The 23,344-nt window shown below is 43.4% G+C and overlaps 1 protein-coding gene across 1 annotated transcript in view; it reads left to right on the forward strand.

Moving 5' to 3' along the window:
* LOC138250572 (uncharacterized) overlaps positions 1–19,768 on the forward strand; it is a 167,762-nt gene extending 147,994 nt beyond the window's left edge. Inside the window, exon 5 of the mRNA XM_069205577.1 lies at positions 19,422–19,768. Coding sequence (XP_069061678.1) covers positions 19,422–19,435 — 14 coding nt within the window. The 3' untranslated portion in view covers positions 19,436–19,768. The remainder of the gene's footprint in view (positions 1–19,421) is intronic.
* The last annotated feature ends 3,576 nt before the right edge of the window (positions 19,769–23,344 follow it).

A 23,344-nucleotide genomic window follows, 5' to 3' on the forward strand; every position in this document is an offset into this window, starting at 1 on the left:
TTCTGACCTGTGGTCAGGCCCTGCACTGAGCCACCTGTGGCCGTCAAACTCCTGCAGACACCAAACCGCTGTTCCCGATCCTGCGGGTCACTCATGGAAGTATGAAAGCAAGGGGGCACGCTGGCGGAGTCCTGCAGTGGTGGCAGAAACAATTTATTTCGGGTTTCAGCCAAATAATCAGAGTACGAGCTCCTGTAGAACTCATGGGAGCAAGACGGCCGACAGGAAGAAAAGCCATCTTGGCAAATTAGATTGCACTGTTTTTAAAGTTCAGTGCCTACAGTCCTCCCACAAACCCAGCCGTCCAGATATCTATAAATTTGGTCCTCAATTTATCAAAAACTACTGAACAGATTTGCACCAAATCACAAAAAGCACGCTTTCTGGGTAAAGATCTAGCTTTCTGCCTAACTTAGTGTAATTTTGTTTAGACTTTTTGGCTATAGCGCTGTTAAAAAAATTCCCATGGTATATCTGCACATTCTTAGGCAGAAAATAGCAGTGTCACGGTATGGGGGTCCCTGGGACAGTGCTTGTACTAGTCCCATGGGATAGTCACTGGAGCCGATCTAGGCTTAGAGTGCTGATGCATGTCCTCCCCTCTCTCCTTTTTATACAAATGGCCCTGAGGGAAGAATGCCCCTGGGGTTTGTTAGAGGCACAGGGAGTGGGGCACCATGCTTCCCCCCTCCCCCTTTCAAAAGTGCACCAGGTCCCAGGGAATGGGACCCCTGGGGGGACAGAAACTGCTCAGTAAGGTGAACCCCATTGTTCCTCCCCATCTAAAATTTAGTCAGGCTCCGGGGTTGTGGTTCATGGGTCCTAAATCTGCTCTGGGAAATGGGCCTCTATGCACGTCCCCCCTCCTGCCTCTTGATATGTAAATAAACATGTGGTTTGACCCCTGGCCTGGGACCTAGCTCAACACTGGGGGCCATTAAAGAAAAAAATTGCTAACACAATTTTTTAAAAATCATGATCACTTTCAAGAACTGTGGGATCGTGGCACAAAAACCATTTTTTTTTTTTTTTTTAATTTTTTTTTTTTTACATTTAGCCCCAAGGACCCCCACCCCCCCAAAATATGGGCTCGGGGGCAGCAGGGTATCCCTAACCTGCTTCCTCATTCTTTTTTAAAGACCTTTTTCAGGAAAAGGGACCAAGTCCCCTTGTCTTGAAATTTCTGCCGAAACATTTCTTATGATGTTGCAGGCAGCCAGTCGACGCACTCGTTCTGAAATAGCCCCATCAGCCGATCAAAAGGCGTAAATTTAATTAATGCTCCAGATTTACAAATATTTTGAACCAAAGGTTTGGACTAAATCAGACTGACAGTATTTTCACACATCATAATAAGCACAGACCTAATTTTCTCAGGCCATTAGATGCCTCTCTTTTTCATACACTATTGCAATCTATAAGGTCAGGCTGTCCGTGAGACTCTCTCCCTCGGGCCAAGATCAGCAAACTTGGTCTGGAACCTTAACACATTTTGATCTCTTCTAAACTCCTCCATACAAGAGTAATGTATCCTTCGGGCATTGGAGCATGCCATGGTCCTGCCATTTTTGAAGAAACCTAGCCTAGATGCTCCCAACTGGTTTACCTATAGGCATATTTTGCTGCTCCTGTTCTCCTAGGTTTTGGAGAAACATTCATCTTCAAATATCTGCTCTTGTGGAATTGTATAATTTTCTTTATCAGTCAGTCTGGCTTTAAAGCTGGCCACAGTACTGAATCTGCATTACTAGAAGTTACTGAGCACCTCAGATGGCTGTTGGGTAATGGCAGGACTGCAGCACTGATCGTGCTTAACTTGAACGCAGCTTTTCATACCGTGTCTCTTACTACAGTTCTTGAAAGACTAGAAAAGATGGGCATCCAAGGTAGAGCTTTACTTTGGAGGACCTCGTTCTTGCAGAATTGGACCTTTTAGGTCTTATCATTTAATTCAGTTTCTAGGTCTCACTACTCAGGAGTGCTGCAGGGTTCAGCACTAAGGCTGATGTTATTCAACATCTATGCTTGTCCCCTTGTAGATATTGTTGAAGACTGTGGCCTCACTTTGTTTTCCTATGCTGATGGCATTCAGATCATCTTTTTCTCCATCGTCTGTGGAGGGCCACTGCTCAGGCACTCTTAACTCCTGTCTCCTCAAAGTTTCCACCTAAATGAACAAAATTTCCTTAAAACTGAATGGTGACAAAACCGAGGTGATCGTGATGGGCAAGAACCCCTTTTTGTCATTGACAATCTAGGAACCCTCCCAATCCCAGTCTCTAAGGTTATAAACCTTGGCGTTTGGCGTGATAAAGAGCTGTGCGCTATAGAAGAACTATGCATGAAAACTCAGATCTCCAAGGCTGCCTCCATTCGTTTTGCTCACTTGAAATGGTTAAAGAAAATCTTGATGCTGCCTTTCTTGGCTTAGAGGACTGTTATCCATGTCTTGATAAAATCAAGACTGGACTATGGGAATGTTCATCTTCGAGCTGGTAAGTCTGCTATTAAACGCTTACAAGTGATTCAGAAGTCCACAACCAGGCTCCTATTTCATTGTTCCAAGCGCTCTTCAGTATGCTTCTGCAGGATAAATGCATTGTTTAAAGCCCTATGCTAAATGCATAAAGCCAGGTCAAATGTTGGTCCTTTCCACCTTCAACAGCTTTTGGAACGCTGGCCAAGGCTGAACTATGAGACATGCAAAGCTCATGCAATACCACTTACATCATAAAGGTACTATATCATAAGAAAGACAATAAAGAGTTACTAACAATAAAGGTACTTTATTTTAGTGATAATGTGCCAAAAATATCTCAGAGGATATACTCCTTTAGGAGGTAAGTAACATACACAACTAAGCAAATCAGGTAAGTAAAACAGTCAAAGTAGTGCAAACACTGTAGAATACAATAGGATGCAATAGGCCTAGGGGCAACACAAACCATATACTAAGAAAGTGGAATGCGAACCACAAATGGACCCCTAGGCTAGTGTAGTGTGTAGAGGGTCGCTGGGAGTGTAAGAAAACACGTAAGGGTGTAAAAGATACCCCCCAGACCCTGGAAAGTAGGAGTAAAGTACTACTGTTTCCCCAGAAACACAATAAAGTTGTGATAAGGGGTTTTGCAAGGACCACAACAGACTGCAAAGCACTGAAGATGGATTCCTGGACCTGAAGACCTGCAAAGGAAGGGGGCAAAGTCCAAGAGTCGCTAAAGTGTCCAGGGGGGGCAGGAGCCCACTAAACCCCGGATGAAGGTGCAAAATGGCTGTCTCCGGTTGGAAGAAGTTGCAGGTTTTGCAACAACGGAAGGAGGTAGGGAGTTCTTTGTGCAGAAGATGTCCCACGACATGCTGGAGGAGGCAGAGTTGTTTCCTTGGCAAAATACTGCAAACAAGCCTTGCTAGCTGCAAGAGTCACGGTTGGAGAAATAGGGTGCTGCCCGGGCCCAGGAAGGACCAGGATGTCGCCACTTGGGAGAGGAGACAGAGGGGGCCCTCAGCAACGTAGAGAGCCCTCGGACAGGAAGGAAACACCTGCAGAAGTCCTTGAACACAGGTTCAAGAAGTCTGAACGCGGCGGTTGTCTCAACACTGCAAAGAGAGGTCCCACAACACCGGAGTTCAACTCAAGGAGCTGAGCATCGCAGGACAGAATGCTGGGGACCTAGGCTCGGCTGTGAATGCAGGATTTCTTGGAAATTTGCACAGAAGCCCTTGTAGCTGCAGTTCACGTGGTCCACAGGATTACTGTCTGGAGAGGGGAGGCAAGGACTTACCTCCTCCAAATTTGGACAGTTGGACTACTGGACAGTCTGGGTCACTTGGGTCCACCACCTGTGTTCCAGGGGGCGTGCTCATCAGGATGAGAGGGAACCCAGAGTACCGATGAAGCTGAAGTTTGGTGCCTGCTGAAGCAGGGGGAAGATTCCGTCGACCCACAGGAGATTTCTTCGTGCCTTCCAGTGCAGGGTGAAGGCAGGCAGGCCCCAGAGCATGCACCACCAGGAAACAGTCGAACACCGGCAGGATTAGGTGCTACAATGTCGTTGGTAGTCTTCTGGCTACTTTGTTGCAGTTTTGCAGGCGTCCTGGAGCAGTCAGCGGTCGATCCTTGGCAGAAGTCGAAGAGAGAAGTGCAGAGGAGTCCTGCTGGATTCTTGCAAGTCGTTATCTGAGGAAAAGCCCTCTGGAGAGACCCTAAATAGCCCTCAGAGGAGGATAGGCCACCTACTCCGGTAAGCACCCATCAGGAGGGGTCTCTGACGTCACCTGCTGGCACTGGGCACTCAGATGCCTCCAGAGTGCCCTCACACCTCTGGAAACAAGATGGCAGAGGTCTGGGACACACTGGAGGAGCTCTGGGCACCAACCCTGGGGTGGTGATGGACAGGGGAGTGGTCACTCCCCTTTCCTTTGTCCAGTTTCGCGCCAGGGCAGGGACTGGGGGTTCCCTAAACCGGTGTAGACTGGCTTATGTAAGGAGGGCACCATCTGTGTCCTTCAAAGCATTTCCAGAGGCTACCCCTCCCCACTCTTTAACACCTATTTCCAAAGAGAGAGGGTGTAACACCCTGCTTTCAGAGGAAATGCTTTGTTCTGCCTTCCTGGAAGTGGGCTGCCCAGACTCCAGGAGGGCAGAACCCTGTCTGGGGTGGCAGCAGCAGTAGCTGCAGAGAAAACCACAGAGAGCCGATTTGGCAGTACTGGGGGTCCGTAGTGGAGCCCACAGGATGCATGGAATTGGCTCCCCAATACCAGATTTGGCATGGGGGGGGATAATTCCATGATCTTAGACGTGTTACATGGCCATATTCGGAGTTACCATTGTGAAGCTACATATAGGTATTGACCCATATGTAGTGCACGCGTGTAATGGTGTCCCTGCATTCACAAAGTCTGGGGAAATAGCCCTGAACTATGTGGGGGCACCTTGGCTAGTGCAAGGGTGCCCTCACACTTAGTAACTTTGCACCTAACCTTCAGCAAGTGAAGGTTAGACATATAGGTGACTTATAAGTTACTTAAGTGTAGTGAAAATGGCTGTGAAATAATGTGTGGGTTATTTCACTCAGGCTGCAGTGGCAGTCCTGTGTACAGGTTTGTCTGAGCTCCCAATGGGTGGCAAAAGAAATGCTGCGGCCCATAGGGATCTCCTGGAACCCCAATACCCTGGGTACCTAGTTACCATATACTAGGGAATTATAAGGGTGTTCCAGTATGCCAATTGAAATTGGTAAAAGTGGTCTCTAGCCTATAGTGACAAATTTAAAAGCATAGAGAGCATGAGCACTGAGGTTCTGATTAGCAGAGCCTCAGTGACACAGTTAGGCACTACACAGGTATACACATTCAGGCCACAAACTATGAGCACTGGGGTCCTAGCTAGCAGGATCCCAGTGAGACAGGCAAAAACATACTGACATACATGTAAAATTGGGGGTAACATGCCAAGAAAGATGGTACTTTCCTACAAATAATAACTAAAAAGTTAAACTCAGGTGGCATACATATCCAAGGCAGCTACGTTGAATATGTTCACCAGTATTCCTTGAATCATTTTTCAGAAATTGTGGGTATATCATAATATCTGAACTTGCAAAAGGCAAAAATACTTACACTAAAAAACTATTACTTGTATCTGTGAAAATAGCTTCAAATTTCAGCGAGGAAAGGAGGGCCTACTGTGTGGCTGCCGAGTAAAGGTGATGGTGAAACTTAGAACGTGCTAACGACAAATCTAACTAGTATTAGCAAAGTGTTGCTCATATTTGACAAATAAGCAACTGCAATTACCATTTTAAATTGGGTTTTTAAAATGCATTTTGATTTTCTGTGTCACCTGTTTAGATACCCTATCTAGCCCATTTTTGGGTGGTGTTTAAGTCACGTGCCCTACTTGAAACGGATGTGTTGGAGTGCCAACTCCTAAAACATGTCTGTTAATTTATTTTCATATGCACTCGCTTCTTCAAAAGCATACTGCCAGAGTTGTCTTCCATGAATATGCCTATCAGCTGGTTCAAGTGAATTGCATTCAAAATATCTCTCTATACTCCTCTTTTTAAGAGTAAGTGTGCACTTGGCTGATTCTTCTTTCATGATATGAATTGCTCACCATTCTTACTTTAGAAGTGCCCCTCTAATCTTTAAATGTCACCTTAATGTATTGCTCCTTGTGCTACACTGACTATATAATACATCTCATTGCCAGCTACTTCAATATCTTGATTTGTTCAGTTTGTACCATTAAATTCTTTTGAGGGGAATTTGAGTTGGAGATAGTAGGAGAGTTTAAAGTGGTTTTGGTCCTTAACACCTTAGCTGCTGGGCCTCCCGCCACCACCGTTGCGGAGCCATTTTTTGGCTATTTGGGGATAGTTTGGGCTTAGGCACCCATACTGTTTTGTCTACATAAGTTATCCAAGCCAAATGTGCATCCTTTTTTCCAACATGCTGGGGATTCCAAAGGTACCCAGAGTTTGTGGGTTCCCCTGGAGGAGACCTAGAAATTAGCCAAAATACGGCTGAAAATGTTTTGCTGAGGCATGTTTTGACTATTTGGGGATAATTTGGGTTTAGGCTCCCATATGTTTTTGTCCACATAAGCTATCTAAGCCAAATTTCCATCCTTTTTTCCAACATGCTGAGGATTCCAAAGGTACCCAGGGTGTGTGCTTCCCCTGGGGGAGGAGGTGAGAAGTGCTGCAGAAGAAGGCATCTTGTTTTTTCCTGCAAATGGTATCAGTGAAGTTTGTGGCGCTAAAAGCACCATTTTCCCAGCTTTCAGGAACAGGTGGACTTGAATCAGAAAACCAAACTTTTCAACACAATTTTGGTACCATATCGGTAAAGTACCTTGATCTACACTTCTCACAATGCTTATGTCCTTTTTCTTATTACACATGTTAAGATATTAATTATGCAAATCTGATGTCAAAAAACTATTAGAGATCATTGGGATCTTTTATACTTAATAATACAATTCATCGGTAATTTTAGACTATTGGGACCCACATTCCTGAGTATCTCTTCTAACATATTGGTAAAGTACCTTGTGTTTCTTGCTTCTTATCCTACTCCAGTAAACATTTTAGACCCATATAACTCGTATTTTGCTTTGTGAGCTCATATCCCAGAACCCAAATGAATTCTCAAAAACATAATCACGTAATTAGATATTGCAATACTGAAAAAGAAGTGTTTCTTAAAAGAAAATCTCAAACTTAAGTTGTTTTCTACTGAATATCTCACTTAAAGATTCAATTTGGACCCTTGGGATTCTTTTAGCTTTATAAGCTCATAACTAATGGTGGTAAAGTACCCTGTTATCAGTTCACTAATCTACTGGATCAAACACACACTCTCAAACCTACGATCTCATTTGATAGTCCGTTCTGGGTTACAGCATATATTTCCTCTGTGTATCAAGTCTTATCAACTGTTTGGTTTTTTGTTCATCAGTCATGGGTTAACAGCTGGCAACTTCCAGATCTTTTCGATTTTTTTTTTCTTCATATTTTAAAGTTTTGACCATGACAATACGTGAAAGCTTATTTAGAAAGTCAATGTAAGAAAACGTGAAGCTCTGCATCACAGCCCCACAGTATCTCAGTTCCCATTAGGATGATTCATCTGTACTCTGATTTTCTAAGAATCAGTGCTCGATTTCCCCCTCTCAAAGTTCTCATAATGTGGTCGATTGTAAAGTAGCAGAGCCTGGTTTTATTCCCATCATGTCCTTCCCAGATATGTTTGGCCATGGCATATGTCATCTCTCCGTTTTGAATGGTCCAGATGTGCTGTAAGATCCGAAGTTTCAGCTTGTTAACAATACTTCCTGTATATCTCTTGACACATCTACATTCCAGGACATACACAACATACAGTGCTTCACAGGTGATCCTGCTTCTAACTGTGAAGTTCTTCCCAGTCATGAACAGAAATTCACACGCGTTATGTCCATAAAGGCATGCTTTACATTTCTGGCATCTCCAAAAGCCCTCTTGCCTATGCCTCAACCAGTTCAGATCAGTGCTCGGGGCTTTCTGCATGTAGCTGTGTACCATATGATCTCCTAATGAGGCTGTTTTGCTGTATGTTATTCTTGATTGTTCCGGAAGTGCCAATATCAAGGTCTCATCCAGTCTCAGAATTCCCCAATTTTGTTTTAAGGTTTTCTTTACAATAGCACTTGACTGGCCGTATTCTGTTATATATCTAAAGGACGATTCTTCTGTTTTTCTACATACTCTCTGTTTAATAGTGAGTAAACCATCCTTCTTTCAGGAGGAAGCTCTTTTTAGAGCATCGTGTAACACACTGTTGGGGTAACCCCTAGCTCTGAATCTTTCACACATTCCTTGTGCTTCATGTTGAAAGTCACTTTTTTCAGCAATTCCTTCTGACATGTAGTTTTTCCCCATATGGGATGCTCCATTTTAAGGCCTGTGAGTGTCAACTGTTGTCGTGCAGCAAAATGTTACAACTAGTTGGCTACCTGTGGCTAGATGTACACACCTTCTCCCCATCGATATACAGAGTTATGTCCAAATACGTGATGTTAGTAGCACTAATTTCATATGTGAGTTTCAATCTCTGTAGGTTTTCTTCCCATGACTCAGTAAAGCTTATCAACTCTTCCTCATCTCCATCCCATATAAGAAACAAGTAATCAGTGAATCGTACCCATAGTACGATATATTCCAAGTCTCTTATTCTTTTGTGTCCAGATTGTCTCCGCCTTGAAGATTTCTGTATGAGGGTGAAAATTATGTCCCCATTGCTGTCCCAGACAGCTGCAAATAATGTTTTTCATCAAACATAAAGTTACGTGTCAAACAGAAGTGTAACATTTCTAATAAAATTTCCATGTGCTCGAAATGACTCTGAGAGCGAGATCTCAGGTAGTACCTACATGCTTTCATGCTATAAGCGTGTTGAATTAAAGTGTAAAGGGAGACAACATCAATAGTGGCCCTAAGGTAACCTGTTTTCTTTGGAATGTTATTGATGTGGTTCACAAAATCCATCAAATCTCTGATGTATGAAGGTAGCATTGGTACGAATGGAAAGAGGAAAATGTCTATGAATCTTGAGAAGTTCTCCAACAAGGAGCCAATTGGCACTGACAGTTGGCTTGCCTATTGGATTCTCAAGGTTTTTGTGGCTTTTCTGCAGAAAATATATTGTTGGGGTCACGAGTTGATCATTCTTTAGATAATGATATTCATTCTTATCAATGAGGCATCGATTATGCCACTCTTGAAATTTGGAACAATAGTCAATAGCATATTTCTCTTTGGGATTTGTGCTCAGAAGTTGATAACTTTCCGTTTTCCCCTGAGTTGCTCATTGCTTCTTCAATATTTGGTGCGATCCATCAAAACAATGCTACCTCCTTTGTCGGAGGGTTTGATGATTATATTAACATCCTGTTTCAAGGCTCTTCAATCCTTTCTGTTCATAGTCATCTTGCATTTACTCTTAAGGCATTCCTGGGTTACTGATTCATTCACTGCAATTTTTGTCGATTCTTCCACCATTATCTCCTGGAAAATGTCTATTTTGTTCCCTGGGGAGAGTTGTGGGCAGAATAAAGATTTTTGGTTTGCAGCCACTGCTCAAAGCACTCCCAGTGCCCAGTCCATCTAAATCAAAAAATATTCTTCACCGAAAGTTCACCTGCCAGTGAGGTACCAAGTGATTCTTGCTCCAGACTAAGATTCTTAGATCTTCTACGTCATTCAAGGTTATTGATGAAATCTGTGATTAAATCTTAGATTTCCTTCTCTGATTCATTTTCGTTTCAAATACTTTTTCAGTTTCAATTTCTGACAATTTATATAAACTGTTCCTCGCATTGGGTAAGCTCATTCTATTCATAGGGACAAATACAAGACCCTTATTCAGGAGATCTAAAAGATGTTTCACCATTCTTTTCGAGGACACGTTTATCACTAAATTGTTATCACTCATCATTGATCCTACTTGTTTTTTTCTCGTCGTCTTACTTCTTGTGCACTTGCTCTTGGGACCGTTTCGCCCTGTTCCCTTCATGTTTCTTGTCTGTATTTGTAGGAGCTGTAATTCTCCTGAATAATCCAGTTTTGTTGCTCCCACCAAGCGATTCTTGTCCCCTGAACTGGCTCCTGAGCTGTCCAGGCTGGAGTTTGATACCCCCTTCTCCAGCATCTTATCCATCTCTCTTATACAGGGTAGCATATTTCTTAGCAAAAGTGTAGATTCTTCCAGTGTCATAGTCTGTCTTCTCTAGATCATTTGTTTTGCCTTTTTGAGTTGTACCTCTTAATGGTTTTCAATTTTTTGTTCCATCTCCTTAAAAGCTTTTTTAACTTCTTCTTTTCCTGCATCTGGTTCTAGTGCATCCTCAAGATCGTTGATCTGCTTTGCATATATTTCAAATTTACATTCAATATGGACAATAGAGTTTTAATTAATTTCGTGGAGCATTCCACTGTGTCATGTTGCCATTGTTGTAATAAAACCAGATCCATATCACTTAGGGTGGGCAACACAAAACGTCTGAGACCACGTGGCACCCTGGCCACATCTATGTATTTCTGTAGTGTTGCTGTCTCCCACCACGTATTTACTTCTTTTATTCGTGCCTTTTCTAAGTCTTTAACCAGCTTAGTTGGTGAACAGTTAGTTTTTCTTGTCTGGCCCATTTCCAGGGCCCTGGTATTTATTCATCAAACAGCTGTTTATAGACTTCTTGTCTCTTTGCCAGTCTGTTGGCCATAGTTAATTCTCTCCTGTTTCAAAAGTAGAGGGGGGGGGGAAATATATATATATATATATATATATATATATAATTTTTTTATTATTTTTTCTTTTCAGCACAGCATCTGCAAAGCAGTTCTGATTCCAACCGTTTGTTTTAGTTCGTGAGGTCAAAACCTCTCACAGACAGCCTGATCAACAATTAGAAGCTCCGATTGCAATACTACTGTTTCAGTATTCTTCGTGAGACTCAGCTGCTCCTGTTCGGGACTATGCCTCTTCAACTCTAGGACATATATTCAGCCATAAATAATTGTGACGCACTGCAAAGGTCACTTTAAACTTCAACTCTGTATTTTTTCAGTTTCTCTTTGACACACGAAGCGTCACTGGCTACGATAAAGCTTGCTAACAATTACAGAACCCGAAAATGCCTCCTCCGAGACACCCAGTTACAGCCTCCACCCCCCACCTACAAATCGCACTTACCGCGTCTCCTTTGCGTGCCACGCCCAACAATTCCGTGTATGTTGTGTCCGGAGGCAGAGCAAGGATTGCTCCATAAACAACAAAACAACTATCACCGGTATGAATCCTCAATAACGTCCGGGGGCACTTCCAATATGGTCCGGTAACCACAGGTAATCTGAAACAATTGACTTCACTCCTTTCGCCTTATCAATTACTTCTCCTCAGCAGTATGTTGTAGCCTGTATTTCCAAGCAGGCTGCGGCGAAAAGACGGCAGCACAACCAGGTTTGTCGTGAGGGTGTTTCCACCTCGTATATTTTTATTTCATTGGAAAAAAAAATGCAAAAAACCTGCATATGCTGGTAGAAATGGTAACGCGTTTCGGTACACGAGCCTTCTACTGACTACCTTGTACAATTGTGAAAGTGATTTTTAAAAAGGAGAGACTGGGTCACATGACCTTCTGAAAACGACTGAAACCAAAGAGTGAGTTGGTATGGGTATTCAACAAGTAAGTTTAATTCATTATGCTACATAGATCAAAGAGTACAATTTACACCCTAAAATCCTGATTCATTATTTTGGAGGGAGGAAACCATCAATATACTTGTTGAGCAATTTCACGGGCAGTTTCAGAAAAACATTTGGTGAATTCATTTAGATCTTATTTTACTTGGTATTACCACTATTAATCCTTTTGAAATGGACAGACCAATATCTGGTTAGAAAGGTGAAACTACCTCTGATCCCTCCCGTGAAATCTTTTGGAGGATTCCGAGTCCCTTTTAAAAACATCAAAGAACTGAAAAATGTCCTAGAAAGTCTTTAAAAAAAAAGACACATCCCACACTATCCAAAGGGCGAAGCCCATTTCCCAGGCACCACAAAGAGGATTCCTCAAAATCCAGATCTGAGCCTATGATTCCATCAAGTAATGTTTTTGTTTACTTTAAAAAAAAAAAAACCTCAAAGACATTGAAACCTTAGACGAAATCCTTGTCAACTCATTACCAAAACAGGCGTCTCCTAGAACACTGTTGACCCCTCCGACGTCATCCACTAGGATGTTGCAGATCATATGAATGTCAACTGTGACTTCTGTAATGCTATGTGTGTTTGACCACCGACTCAATCTTGACCATCGATTCCATTTTGTGCTTAGCTTCGGGTGTCATCACAGCAGCAGCAGAGGGTTTTTTCGACACTGAGCTTGTTTTCCACACAGAACGTGTTTGTGCATTTCTCACCAGAACAGGGTCACACTGTGTTGGAACATAACTTCTTAACTATTTAGTGTGTGTGTATGTGTATATATATATATATATATATATATAAAATGCTGATGTATTGTACATATTTGCCTGTGATTGTTTAACTGCTATATTTTAACATATGCACGTACATCACTGTATGCTTATTTTTATATATTACTGTGCTTTTATTTGATATCTGGGAAGTGCCTTAATAAATTCATTACTCACACTAGGAGTGTTGCATTCTTTGGCACTGTTTCCTCTTAGTTTAAAGCAGAGCAACACAACTTGGTGTCAGTTGAAGGATTCAAAATAAAAAATTAAGACATGAAAATGTTTGGCAAATAATCAAGGGCAATTTCTCAGATGCCAAATTAAATTCCGGGTTGGGAAAAAGCACCTTATGATGCACTTGTGAATGAGTGGGCTTGCGGGGCTGGATTGAGTGAGAATTGGGACACACGTACTATAGATGCTGAACCAGCAAAGGTATTGACTTGTTTTCAAAAACTGCCCGTAGAGAAGAGGCAGGATTTATCTATCTTAGGCAGACAGGGCTGGATCCTTTTATCTGCCTATTGCAAATTGCATGATAAATGTGTTCAATTAGAACAGGAATGTGAGCAATTAGAGAGGCAGCTAGTTAAAGCCCAAAATACCACAACAATGTTGTCATGTCAAAATAAATTACTGCAAGATAAAGTTGGTACTTACCAGACCATTGCAGAGAAGTCTGCAGTGCGTGTGGCTCAGTATAAATACAAAAAGTGCAGGGGAAGAGTTAATGAAAAAGTTAATTTAGCCTTTGCTAAAGCAGGGCTAGACTGGAATCCGGATGGTTGGGATGCTGATATTTGGGATTCTTCTAACGTTTCTGACTCTGGCAAAGAGTCTTTTCAAAACGGTGGTCAGGGTGAGGCAGACGAACAGAAAATTATTTGTGTGCAGCCCATAGATAGACGAAAGATACAAAATGGACCGCAATACACTCAGTGGGCAGCCAAGGACTCTCCAGAAGATTATAGTCAACAGGAGGTCAATGATATTATATACAGATTCCGGCAGAGACCTGGGGAAACATTGCTTACATTGATGGTGTTATTATTTGACACAGGAGCCTCTTGAGTGATGCTGGATGTAGGAGACACCACAAAGTTTTGTATACTTTGCACTGATCCCACTGTAGAGGAGTAGTTTAATGGTTTTCATGGTACCAACAGATTACCATACTACAGTGAGCAGTCATAGGGTGTAATCATAAGTATCCTGCAGAGTCAGACTGGCCACAAAATGTTAAGCCCTAGTATACATTAAGAGATGCAATGCAGAGAATTAAGAAAGAGGTTATGAAAACTGCCATTTTTCTGGGCTATGCTCACCATCTGTTGGATGGACTGCTGTCAGTGCGAAACAAAATAATTAGCTTCACTCCCCCACCCTACAAATGTGTCAGTGACATGTAATCTTTTAAATGATGTACTATAGGCTGTCCATGAGCTGGGAGAATGAATGAAACTTGAGAAAGCCTCAAGGTCTTAGAGCTGCATAGATTATAACAGAGTATCTAGGAGAGGTATTTTATGGCATCATTGAAGAATGGTATCAACAAAGAAAAGAAAGATGGGATGGATACCAAGAGTCTGTGGGAGATGTATCGCACGCGAGGGCTAGACAGAAAGGAGGGTAACAGAAAGGTGAATGAGCAGGATAACAAACGAGTGAATTAGGGCAAGTTACAGATGCTGGAGGAAGGAAAAGAGAGGAAGAAAAATGTTTCTTCGATGGGAAAGGAGGAGGAAGATTTTAATATTGCCTGGTTAAATGAGGAACACAGAGAAGGAGAGGAATCTCCTTGCATATATGAGAGCATATATCCAGACTTGACTTGGGCAAAACTCCGGTATAGGGATGGGCTTGCAAAGATAATAGACCCCATGTTGATTTAGAAATTCACTGGAACAACAAAAATGTTCACAAGGTTAGGGCCTTGGTCGACACCAGAGCAGAGGCCTCTTTAATATATGGAAATCACAAAAAGTTCACAGGTCAACACTACACCATCATAGAGTTGGGTGGGAAGCAAACCCCAGCTGTGCAGACTAATGTTCAAATGAAAATAGGGAGAATGCCAAAAAGAGAGTGCACTGTTTTGATTGTGCCCCTCTTAGACTATATTCTTGGAATTGACATTCTGAAGGGAATTACTTTGTATTTGGAGGATGGGTGTTATTAATTTGGATCAAAGAGATACATTTCAGCGGCAGCAGTGAGGGTGGGTCATTTGAAGATACCCCCAGTGAAGATGGCCCCAGCCGCCAAGGTGGTTCATTTGAAACAGTACTGAATCCCAAGAGGGCATGAGGAGATAAGTACCACCATATAGGATTTGATTGGGGCAGGTGTGGTGGCCAAAGTCACCAATGAGTGGAATAATCCTTTGTGACCTGTGCGCAAACTGGATGGGAGCTATAGGATGACCATCGATTATCGAGAATTGAACAAATATACACCCCCTTTGACTGCAGCAGTCCCTGACACCATCACTTTGATTGAAAGGATGCAAAAACATAAAGGTGGTATGTAACCATTGATATCGCTAATGCTTTCTTTTCCATGCCATTGGCCCATGAGGTTCAGGAGCAATTTGCTTTTTCACACCTTAGAAGACAATTTAAAATGTAAAATTACCTATGGGGTAGGTAAACAGCCTCCCATCTGTCACGGGCTGGTGTCAGAACACCTTGATGAAATACCTGTCATATAGGTGTGCAGTTGTCTCATTACATCAATGAAGTGATGATTCAGGGAGAAACACAAGAACAGGTGCAGACACAGTTGGACATGGGGGGTGGAACTTTTGCTAAGTAAATGGTTGATCAATCCAGATAAGGCGCAAACCAAAAAGTTACCAGATGATGAAGAACGATATACTCCTTTTGAGAAGCAGTTACTAGCCTGTTACTGGTCTCTAGTGGATACTGAGCAAATGACCTTAGGGCACAATATGATCCTGACACCCGAAATCCCGAAAATGCAGTGGGTGATGAGTTCACCCGAAACCTGCCGAATAGGACATGCACAGGAAGCAAGTGTCATGAAGTGGAAGCGGTACATACAGAACAGGGCCCGAGTGGGCCAGCAGGAACAGCAGCCCTGCATGACCAGGTGGCACAGGGCCCATAGAGAATGAAGATGTGTTGCAGGAAGTGTTAGAGGTAAAAAAAGAGATGGGGTGAGCCAATTCAATCCTTGTCTCCAGAGGATAGGAAGCATGTATGGTTCAGCCAAGTCTTTGGGTGCCAAGAGACATCAGAAGGCAGTGTCATATAATCCTGTAACTAGGAAGCTGCTTTCCACTACAGGAGAAGAGAAGAGTAGTCAATACGCAGAATTGTACACTGTATATCAGGCTCTGAAGCAAGAATTGGGAAATGTCATATTTATGCTAATTCTTGGTCTACTGCCAGTGGGTTGGACACCAGGCATCCCACGTGGCATGCATACAACTAGCAAATATATTCCAAGGAGGTGTGGGGCAAAAAGTTGTGGCAGAAAATTTGGGAAATGTAGAGCAAAGTACCATCACTGTATATCATTTAGATGCCCACTGTCCCACCGACTTACTAGAATGATGGTTCAATTCCTTCGCAGACATCAAAGCCATAATCTCATAGACAGAAGTGGGCTCACTAAAAATGTGGACACCTTGGAGAAAAGGCCACTAACAGGTGGGCAGAAATTAGAGGGATGCACATTCCCTTAGACTTGATCAAAACTGTGATCATGGAATGTCCTATCTGTCAACACACGCAACTGAGATCTCTTTTGCAGACTGTCAGAGGTCAGGGAAAAGGAAAACTGCCAGGGTAGATTTGGCAGATTGCTTACAGTGGACCACTACCGAATAGTTGCGGGTGTCAATATGCCTACACAGTGGTGGATACTGATTCTGGATATCTGATTGCATTCCCATGCTATTCAGTTTAACACTTTAAAAAAACTGGACTTGTTAATGTTGTGTTATGGAGTCCCACTGCAGGTCCAGAGTGACAAAAGGTCACATTTTAAAGGTAAATTGGTGCAGGACTATTGTTCACAACGCAATATAGAGTAGGTGTATCAAATCCCATATTACCCACAAGCTGCAGGATTAATTGAGAGCATGTCAGAGTCACCAGATCCTCAGGGTCTGCGCACGATCCCAACACGTCCACCACTGAACAACTCCAAGACTCTGATAGATGAATCACAGAGGCTAAGAGAGTTCAAGAGGGAATTAGGAAGGGAAACAGCTGGGAAGGAGACCTGTAGTAAGAAAAAGGTTAGAACACACAATATGAAAATTATATCTCCTGAAATCAATACTAGACTTTGATTCTAAGCATAGTCATTCTTAAAACATGAACAATCTAAGAATTAAGTTTAAAATGACTAAGTTTCAAGATGGCTGGATACCTGTAAGGGAATCAAGATGGATTAAATGAAAACTTTCTTATTCAAGTACTTACATGAGAATCAGAAGAACATTCTGACTAAATTTTAAACCAGTCATATAAATACTTTTTTGAGAATGCATACTAGGACCGTACAATATTGCATCTAGAAACTCTGATCTTCTGTGTACTCTTAAAATGTTTCAACACAAATTGCGCATATTGTAGATTTTTATATATATATATATATATATATATATATATAGTAAATGCCATAAAAGGATTGTGCACCATGAATAACACAATATGGATTCAGGAAAACAAATCCCATAACTTGTCAACTCGAATATTACATGATAAATACCTTAGAATAGTGGCATACAATAAACAACATGAATTAAACTCGAGGAGAGAATCGTGCGTCTTGCCGATTCGAGTGTCACCATGTAAAATGCCAAGAAATGGTAGTATGCAATGAATATCAAAGTCAAATCATCATTAAACGAATCACGCGTCTTGCTGATTCGTAAACCACGATGTAAATGCCAAGAAATAACAGCTCACAATGAATAACAAGATCAAAGTACAATGAAACGAATCACGCGTCTTTTGCCAATTCTTAAGCCACCATGTAAATGTCAAGAAATGGTAGCGCACAATTAACAACAAAGTTAAAACACCATAAAACGAATCGCGGGTCTTGCTGATTCTTCAGCCACCATGCAAATGCCAAGAAATGGTAGCGTGCAATGAATAACATGATTACATTCTCATGAAACGTATTGGGCGTCTTGCCGATTCGCAAGTCACCCTGCAAATGTTACAAACACTCAAGTGTATTTTTCACACGCGCAAAGTACTCTGTCAAATCATAAAAGAATTAGGCCCAAGAACATGAGAGTTCTCGATACCGGCGTCGGGTTGCCAGCCCAACCACCATCTTACCGCCCAGAACAAGGATCTCCAGATGAAGAATGAAAGTCAGATGTCTGGAAGATCAAATAGGCCACCGGGACAGGAGCTCAGGAAGTAGCTTCTGCTCTGCACCGGGACCTCTGAATAGTGAGCACTTGGAGCTGGGCTGGCTCCTTTTTATAGAGTCTTGGCCCAACCCACAACCACACCCAGGCATGTTGCAGGGAAAGTCTCTAGAAGGCCCTGGAAAGGGACCACACCCTAACACACTCTGAAAGCCTGCAGCAATACATTGCAAATGAACAGCATTTGTAAGCACATTAAAAATAAGTCTTCAGGATTGAACTCTGCAATGCAAAAGGTTAAACATATCAGCACAATGCATAAACTACGTTGTTTTGAGAGTGCTGGGTTTTTGCATTCTAGTCGCCAATAGAGTGCGCACTGCCGTGGGGTTGACAGAGCATGAACAGCTTGCTAAAAGGCGAGTTACAAAAGCTGGATAATGGATCTTTGAGAAGTTGGAGAGATCATTTAAATGAGGCTTTACATATTTTGAATAATAGAACTTTGACAAATGCAGAGACCCCTTTAATACGATGTTCACCCCAGCTTTACAGATACAACCTCATACAGCAACCAACACCTTTATGTATTGGGAGACAAAGACCGGAGCTTTAGCTCCATACCGAGCAACACCAGAATCTGCAGATGTTGGTTTGCATGTTATGAACCTGTACAGACTGAAACTAAGAGATATAGTGAGTCATTATGACTTTGGCGGATGGAAAAGCCTGTCTGCTGAAGTTCAGATGGGGAGGTGACCCAGTGGGAAACGGCCTACAACATTGTTGGTGACTCATAATAGAGATGGCGGCAATGCTGTAGTGCGTAGGGTGCACCAGCACCCGTCGCACTTTGTGATGCGGCTGGCTGGGGGGGCCCTGCACTGCCCATGCCAAGTGTAGGGGTCTCCTGGGGCACCCTCTCTCTGCCAGCCTTTACATGGCGGGGTTACTGTCATGTAACCGCTGGCGGAGAGGAGGGTCGTAATCCCCAGCACTGGTGCTGCTTGTAGCGCTGCCCTGGTGGATTAGGACCGCCAGCACTGCCAGACCCTCCCTAGTCTCGATTGAAATAGGTGTTGGGAATACAAATTCCACCGGAGCATTTTGGATTGATTGCTTCTCGATCTGGGTTGGTACTCAAGGGTACTCAGGTCTTGGGAGAGTGATCGATGCAGACTACCAAGGTTAACTTAAAACAATCTTATTTAACATTGGGGACACTGATTTAATAATACAACCTAGAGACAGAATTGCTCAAATTGTAATTATTCCAGTGTATGGAGGAATAGTTAAAAGGGGGACTGCCCCAGCCCTTCTTACAGTGTGTGGAGAGGGCGACTTTGGCTCAGCTGACAAAAATCCTGGTGCTAATGTGTGACTAGAATCCCCAAATGGTCCTCCTGAACCAGCAGAAATCATAACAAAGGGCAGACAATACTTTCTTAGTCATGAAACCAGGACATGAGAAGTGGGAACATGTACCAGCCGATAAATGTTATTTGCAAGAATAATCGTACTTATCTCTTTTACAGATCATACTACGTAGTTTCTTTGTGGTGACTGTGCTGAGTGCTCTGTATTCCGGTGCGTCAGGAGGGATCGAAAGTCCCCAGCTCCAAGTAATCAACCAAAAGCGCCGATCAACATCTCTGCTGCACCAATCCTACATCATCTGGACTAACCTAGCACAAACTGTTCAGTCAATCGGATTTTTGTATGACGAATATGAAAAGCACTGTTAATGTCATTTCTACTTGCTTAGTTGCCATAATGACTCGTCAGCTATGTTGTTGCAAATATTTAATGCCACCAACAAGGATGAAGCAGTGGAAATATCACTTACATTCCTGCAAATAAAAGTGGAGGACCGTGTGCTTTTACGTGGCTAGGACTCCTGATCTTTCCATTTCATTCCGTGTTACATACTTGAAGCACAAGGGAAACAGTTCATTTAAGCAAAGACTGTGACTCTGAAGTTCATTTATTATCTAGATCAGAATATGTAAGCTTAGGTCTTTCTGTGGTAGGAGTTACAGGATCAGCTGTTTATAATAGAGTTATTAACAAACTATGGTGTTTGGTTAAAGACATTAACAACACATGTATTGCTTTAGCAAAGCTATTATTATATATACGAGGCACTAGAAAAGCTGCATTTCAAAACAAGGCAGCCATTGACTACTTACTGATGAAACACGATCACGGTTGCTCAGAATTTGAAGGAATGTGTTGTTTTAACCTGTCAGATCATTCTAAATCTATCCAGTATCGAAGCCTTGCACGAATTGGTGAAGGGAGTTGAAGCAAGATATAGACAAAGAGTGGTGGGCCTGGTTATTTAGCTTGATGCCTGATTTTGGCCACCTTTGTTCTATTTTAGGTGGAATACTTGTAGTAATTTGTATTAGAATAATGCTATGTTGCCGTATACAATGCATAACTAACCTATTTACTATGGTTAGACCAAAAAGGGTTATTTTTAGACCAGTATGTCCATGAGAGTCACTGATCAAGGAGTGGAGTGTAATGTTATGTGTATTTGACCACTGAGACTATCGTGACCATTGACTTCATTTTGTGCTTAGATTCAGGTCCGTCACAGCGGCGGTGCAGGTTTTTTTTTCCACACTGAGCTTGTTTTCCACACAGAACGTGTTTGTGCTTTTCTCACCAGAACAGGTTCACACCGTTTAAGAGAGTCTCAGGCTGGGCATGTTTTCATCAGGGAAAAGCACAGCTCTGTATTGGGAATGCACATTGGGGCTGGGCCCATTCCTTTGCGTGTTTTTGACACAGACTGAGTACAGCCAGCATTTGAATCCCATCTGCCTACAGCACTGTGAACTGTGTGTTTTGTGCTGCAACAGAAGAAAAACCTCTGTAATGATGCCGCTGACTTCCCTGTGACCTGACAACGCCACACGGAGCTGTGCCCCACTTCACACCGCGACCATGGTCTCACCGGCACCGAACTGCTGCTTCCACTGTGACCTGGCCCTGCATTCCGCATCACCTTGCTCACACCGCAGCCTTGGCATCTCCGACGTTCCATGCTGACACCGGCGCCGCTGCCTGCACTGTGGACACTGCTCTTGAGGTAGAGGAAGCACCATCCCATCCTACACCGCAGCCCTGGTCCACTGACACCACCGCCATCGACTCCATCATTGTCAGCCGACGCCCCTGTCTGCTTTGTGATGCGTGGGCACCACAAGAAGCCCACCCTGTATCACACCACCGTCTTGAGCCTAACGATGACAGCACTTCAGCGGACCTTGAGACACTACACTTCATATCGCTCCACTTCACACCACAGCCCTAGTCTCACCGACACCGCAGGAAGCGGTCACAAGCCCCTGTCTGCACTGTGACCTGTGGGCACCGCACGTCGCATCGTCCCTCTTCGCACTGCAGCCCCGACGCCATCCACGCCAACGCTCCTGAATTCGTCATCAACCCGAAGATCGATCTGCAAAGTGTGTGACTTCAAGGGCCCGACTATCCCTGCACCGACCTCCGGAACAGATGCCTGTGACACCAGTGACTTCTCTGGATCTCATCGCGCCGATCACGAAGCGGTGCATTTCCAAGGTACGGTTTGCGGGTCTTCCCGACACCGTAGCTGGCCCGTGACGCTGCTGCCGGCCTGAACTGTTGGGTTTGTTGTTCACGATGCCGTGATAGCTCCAGACAGAGCTATAGACTTCAAAGAATTGTATTTTTAAGTTAATTCTTGCAAAATTCATATATTTATTATTGTCTGTTGGATTTTTCTCGTTTTTGTCTCGTTTTACATAGATAATTATTGGCTATTTTTCTAAAGCTGGTGTGGTATCCTTTTGTATTGTTTTCACTGTATTACTGTGTGTTATGTGCAAATGCTTTACACTCTGCTTCTGAGGTAAGCCTGACTGCGTGTGTCAAGCTACCAAGCGAGTGAGCAGAGGTTATCTGAGCTGGGTATCTCACGTTTCCTGACTAGAGTGAGGGTCCCTACTTGGACAGGGTGCAAATTGACTGCCAACTACAGACCCCATTTCTAACATTGGGTGTCAGCAGAGAGGATACAATTTGCATTTGCACCTGACCTACAGTGATTGGTGTACACTATTATCATATTGCAGACTGCTAGGTATCACATACAGGTTGGTTTTGGATTTTTCCTTTTGATCTATTTTTGGTCTTGGGTTCAAGTTGAACTTCCTACTACATCATGTCTCAGTCAAGAGCATCATCAGTTACATCCTTGGATTTGGTTTTTGACTAGGAGAGGTTGGAAACCTACACCATGAAGTAACTGAAATCAGTTTGCAAAAGCTTCAAAGTCCATGTTAGAGGGCCCACCTAGAAGGAGGAGCTACAAAAGGCGCTAAGGGCCTGGGTAATGGCCAGGAATGCCAGTAGGTATTCTGAGGATCCAGTTGGGGAGACCATGGAGCCAAATCCAAGGGAAGATGTGCTGAGGGTACAGAAGCTGCGAGGAGGGGTGCCGGGGGTACCCTTTGAGTCAGGCAGCAGTAGTGTTTCCAAGGGTCGGACCCCAGAAGCTGGAGGACAGGAGAGAAACTAGGAGACACCAGATAGATTTGGAGAGGTTAAAAATGGAGGACCAAAGGAAGAAGCGAGCCATGGAGGAGAAAAAAATGCTATTAGACCGTGAGCTCAGAGTAAAGGAGCTGAATCAGAGGAGTAGATCTAGCAGCGATGGTGGCAGCGATACCTCAGAGCACTCAGATAGGGTAGTCCACATTCCCCAGAAAGTAGGAAGGGAGTTCAAGAAGGGAGTTGATATCCAGAGGTGGTTTTGGGGATATGAGGCATCTATCCACATGAATGGGGTCCCTGAGAAGAGTTGGGGAGCAGGATTCTGGCACCACTTCACTGAGGAAGGGAGGGACACTTTGTTAGCCTTGGGTAAGGGGTACAACCTCATCTATTCTGACAAGGAGGGTCTTCTCACCAGGTATGACAAGGAGTAAGGAAACTGATTCACAGACCTGATTAGAATGCATGAATTATTTTTGCAGGACACATGATGGTTGGGTGAAGGGCAGTAATGTCACAGATTTTCAGGGGCTGTACAACTTAATTGCATTGGAGCACTTGTCTAGTCTGTGTTTTGCAGAGCTGCGTGAGCACATGACTGATAGTAAGCTGACTGACCCCAGGAAGCTTGCTATGGAGGTGAACCACTGGGTGAGTACCAGTGTCCACAAGAAGGTGTATGTGGGAGACTCAGCCAAGGGTGGGCAGGGTCCCCAACAGAAGAAGGAGGGGGAGGTCAAGAGAGACACAGACAGGTCCCAGGATAAAGGGGGAGAAAAAGGGTCACATGTCCCTTCTGACAGGAAGGAGGGGGAGGTTCTGGTGAGTGGTAGCCTAGGGCACTGCATTTTCAACCCCGGTGCTTTCAGTGTTCCCAGTTACTACACAAGCAAGGGGACTGTGTCTGTCC

This window comes from Pleurodeles waltl, chromosome 1_2 (assembly GCF_031143425.1).
Source record: "Pleurodeles waltl isolate 20211129_DDA chromosome 1_2, aPleWal1.hap1.20221129, whole genome shotgun sequence".
Lineage (NCBI taxonomy): Eukaryota > Metazoa > Chordata > Amphibia > Caudata > Salamandridae > Pleurodeles > Pleurodeles waltl.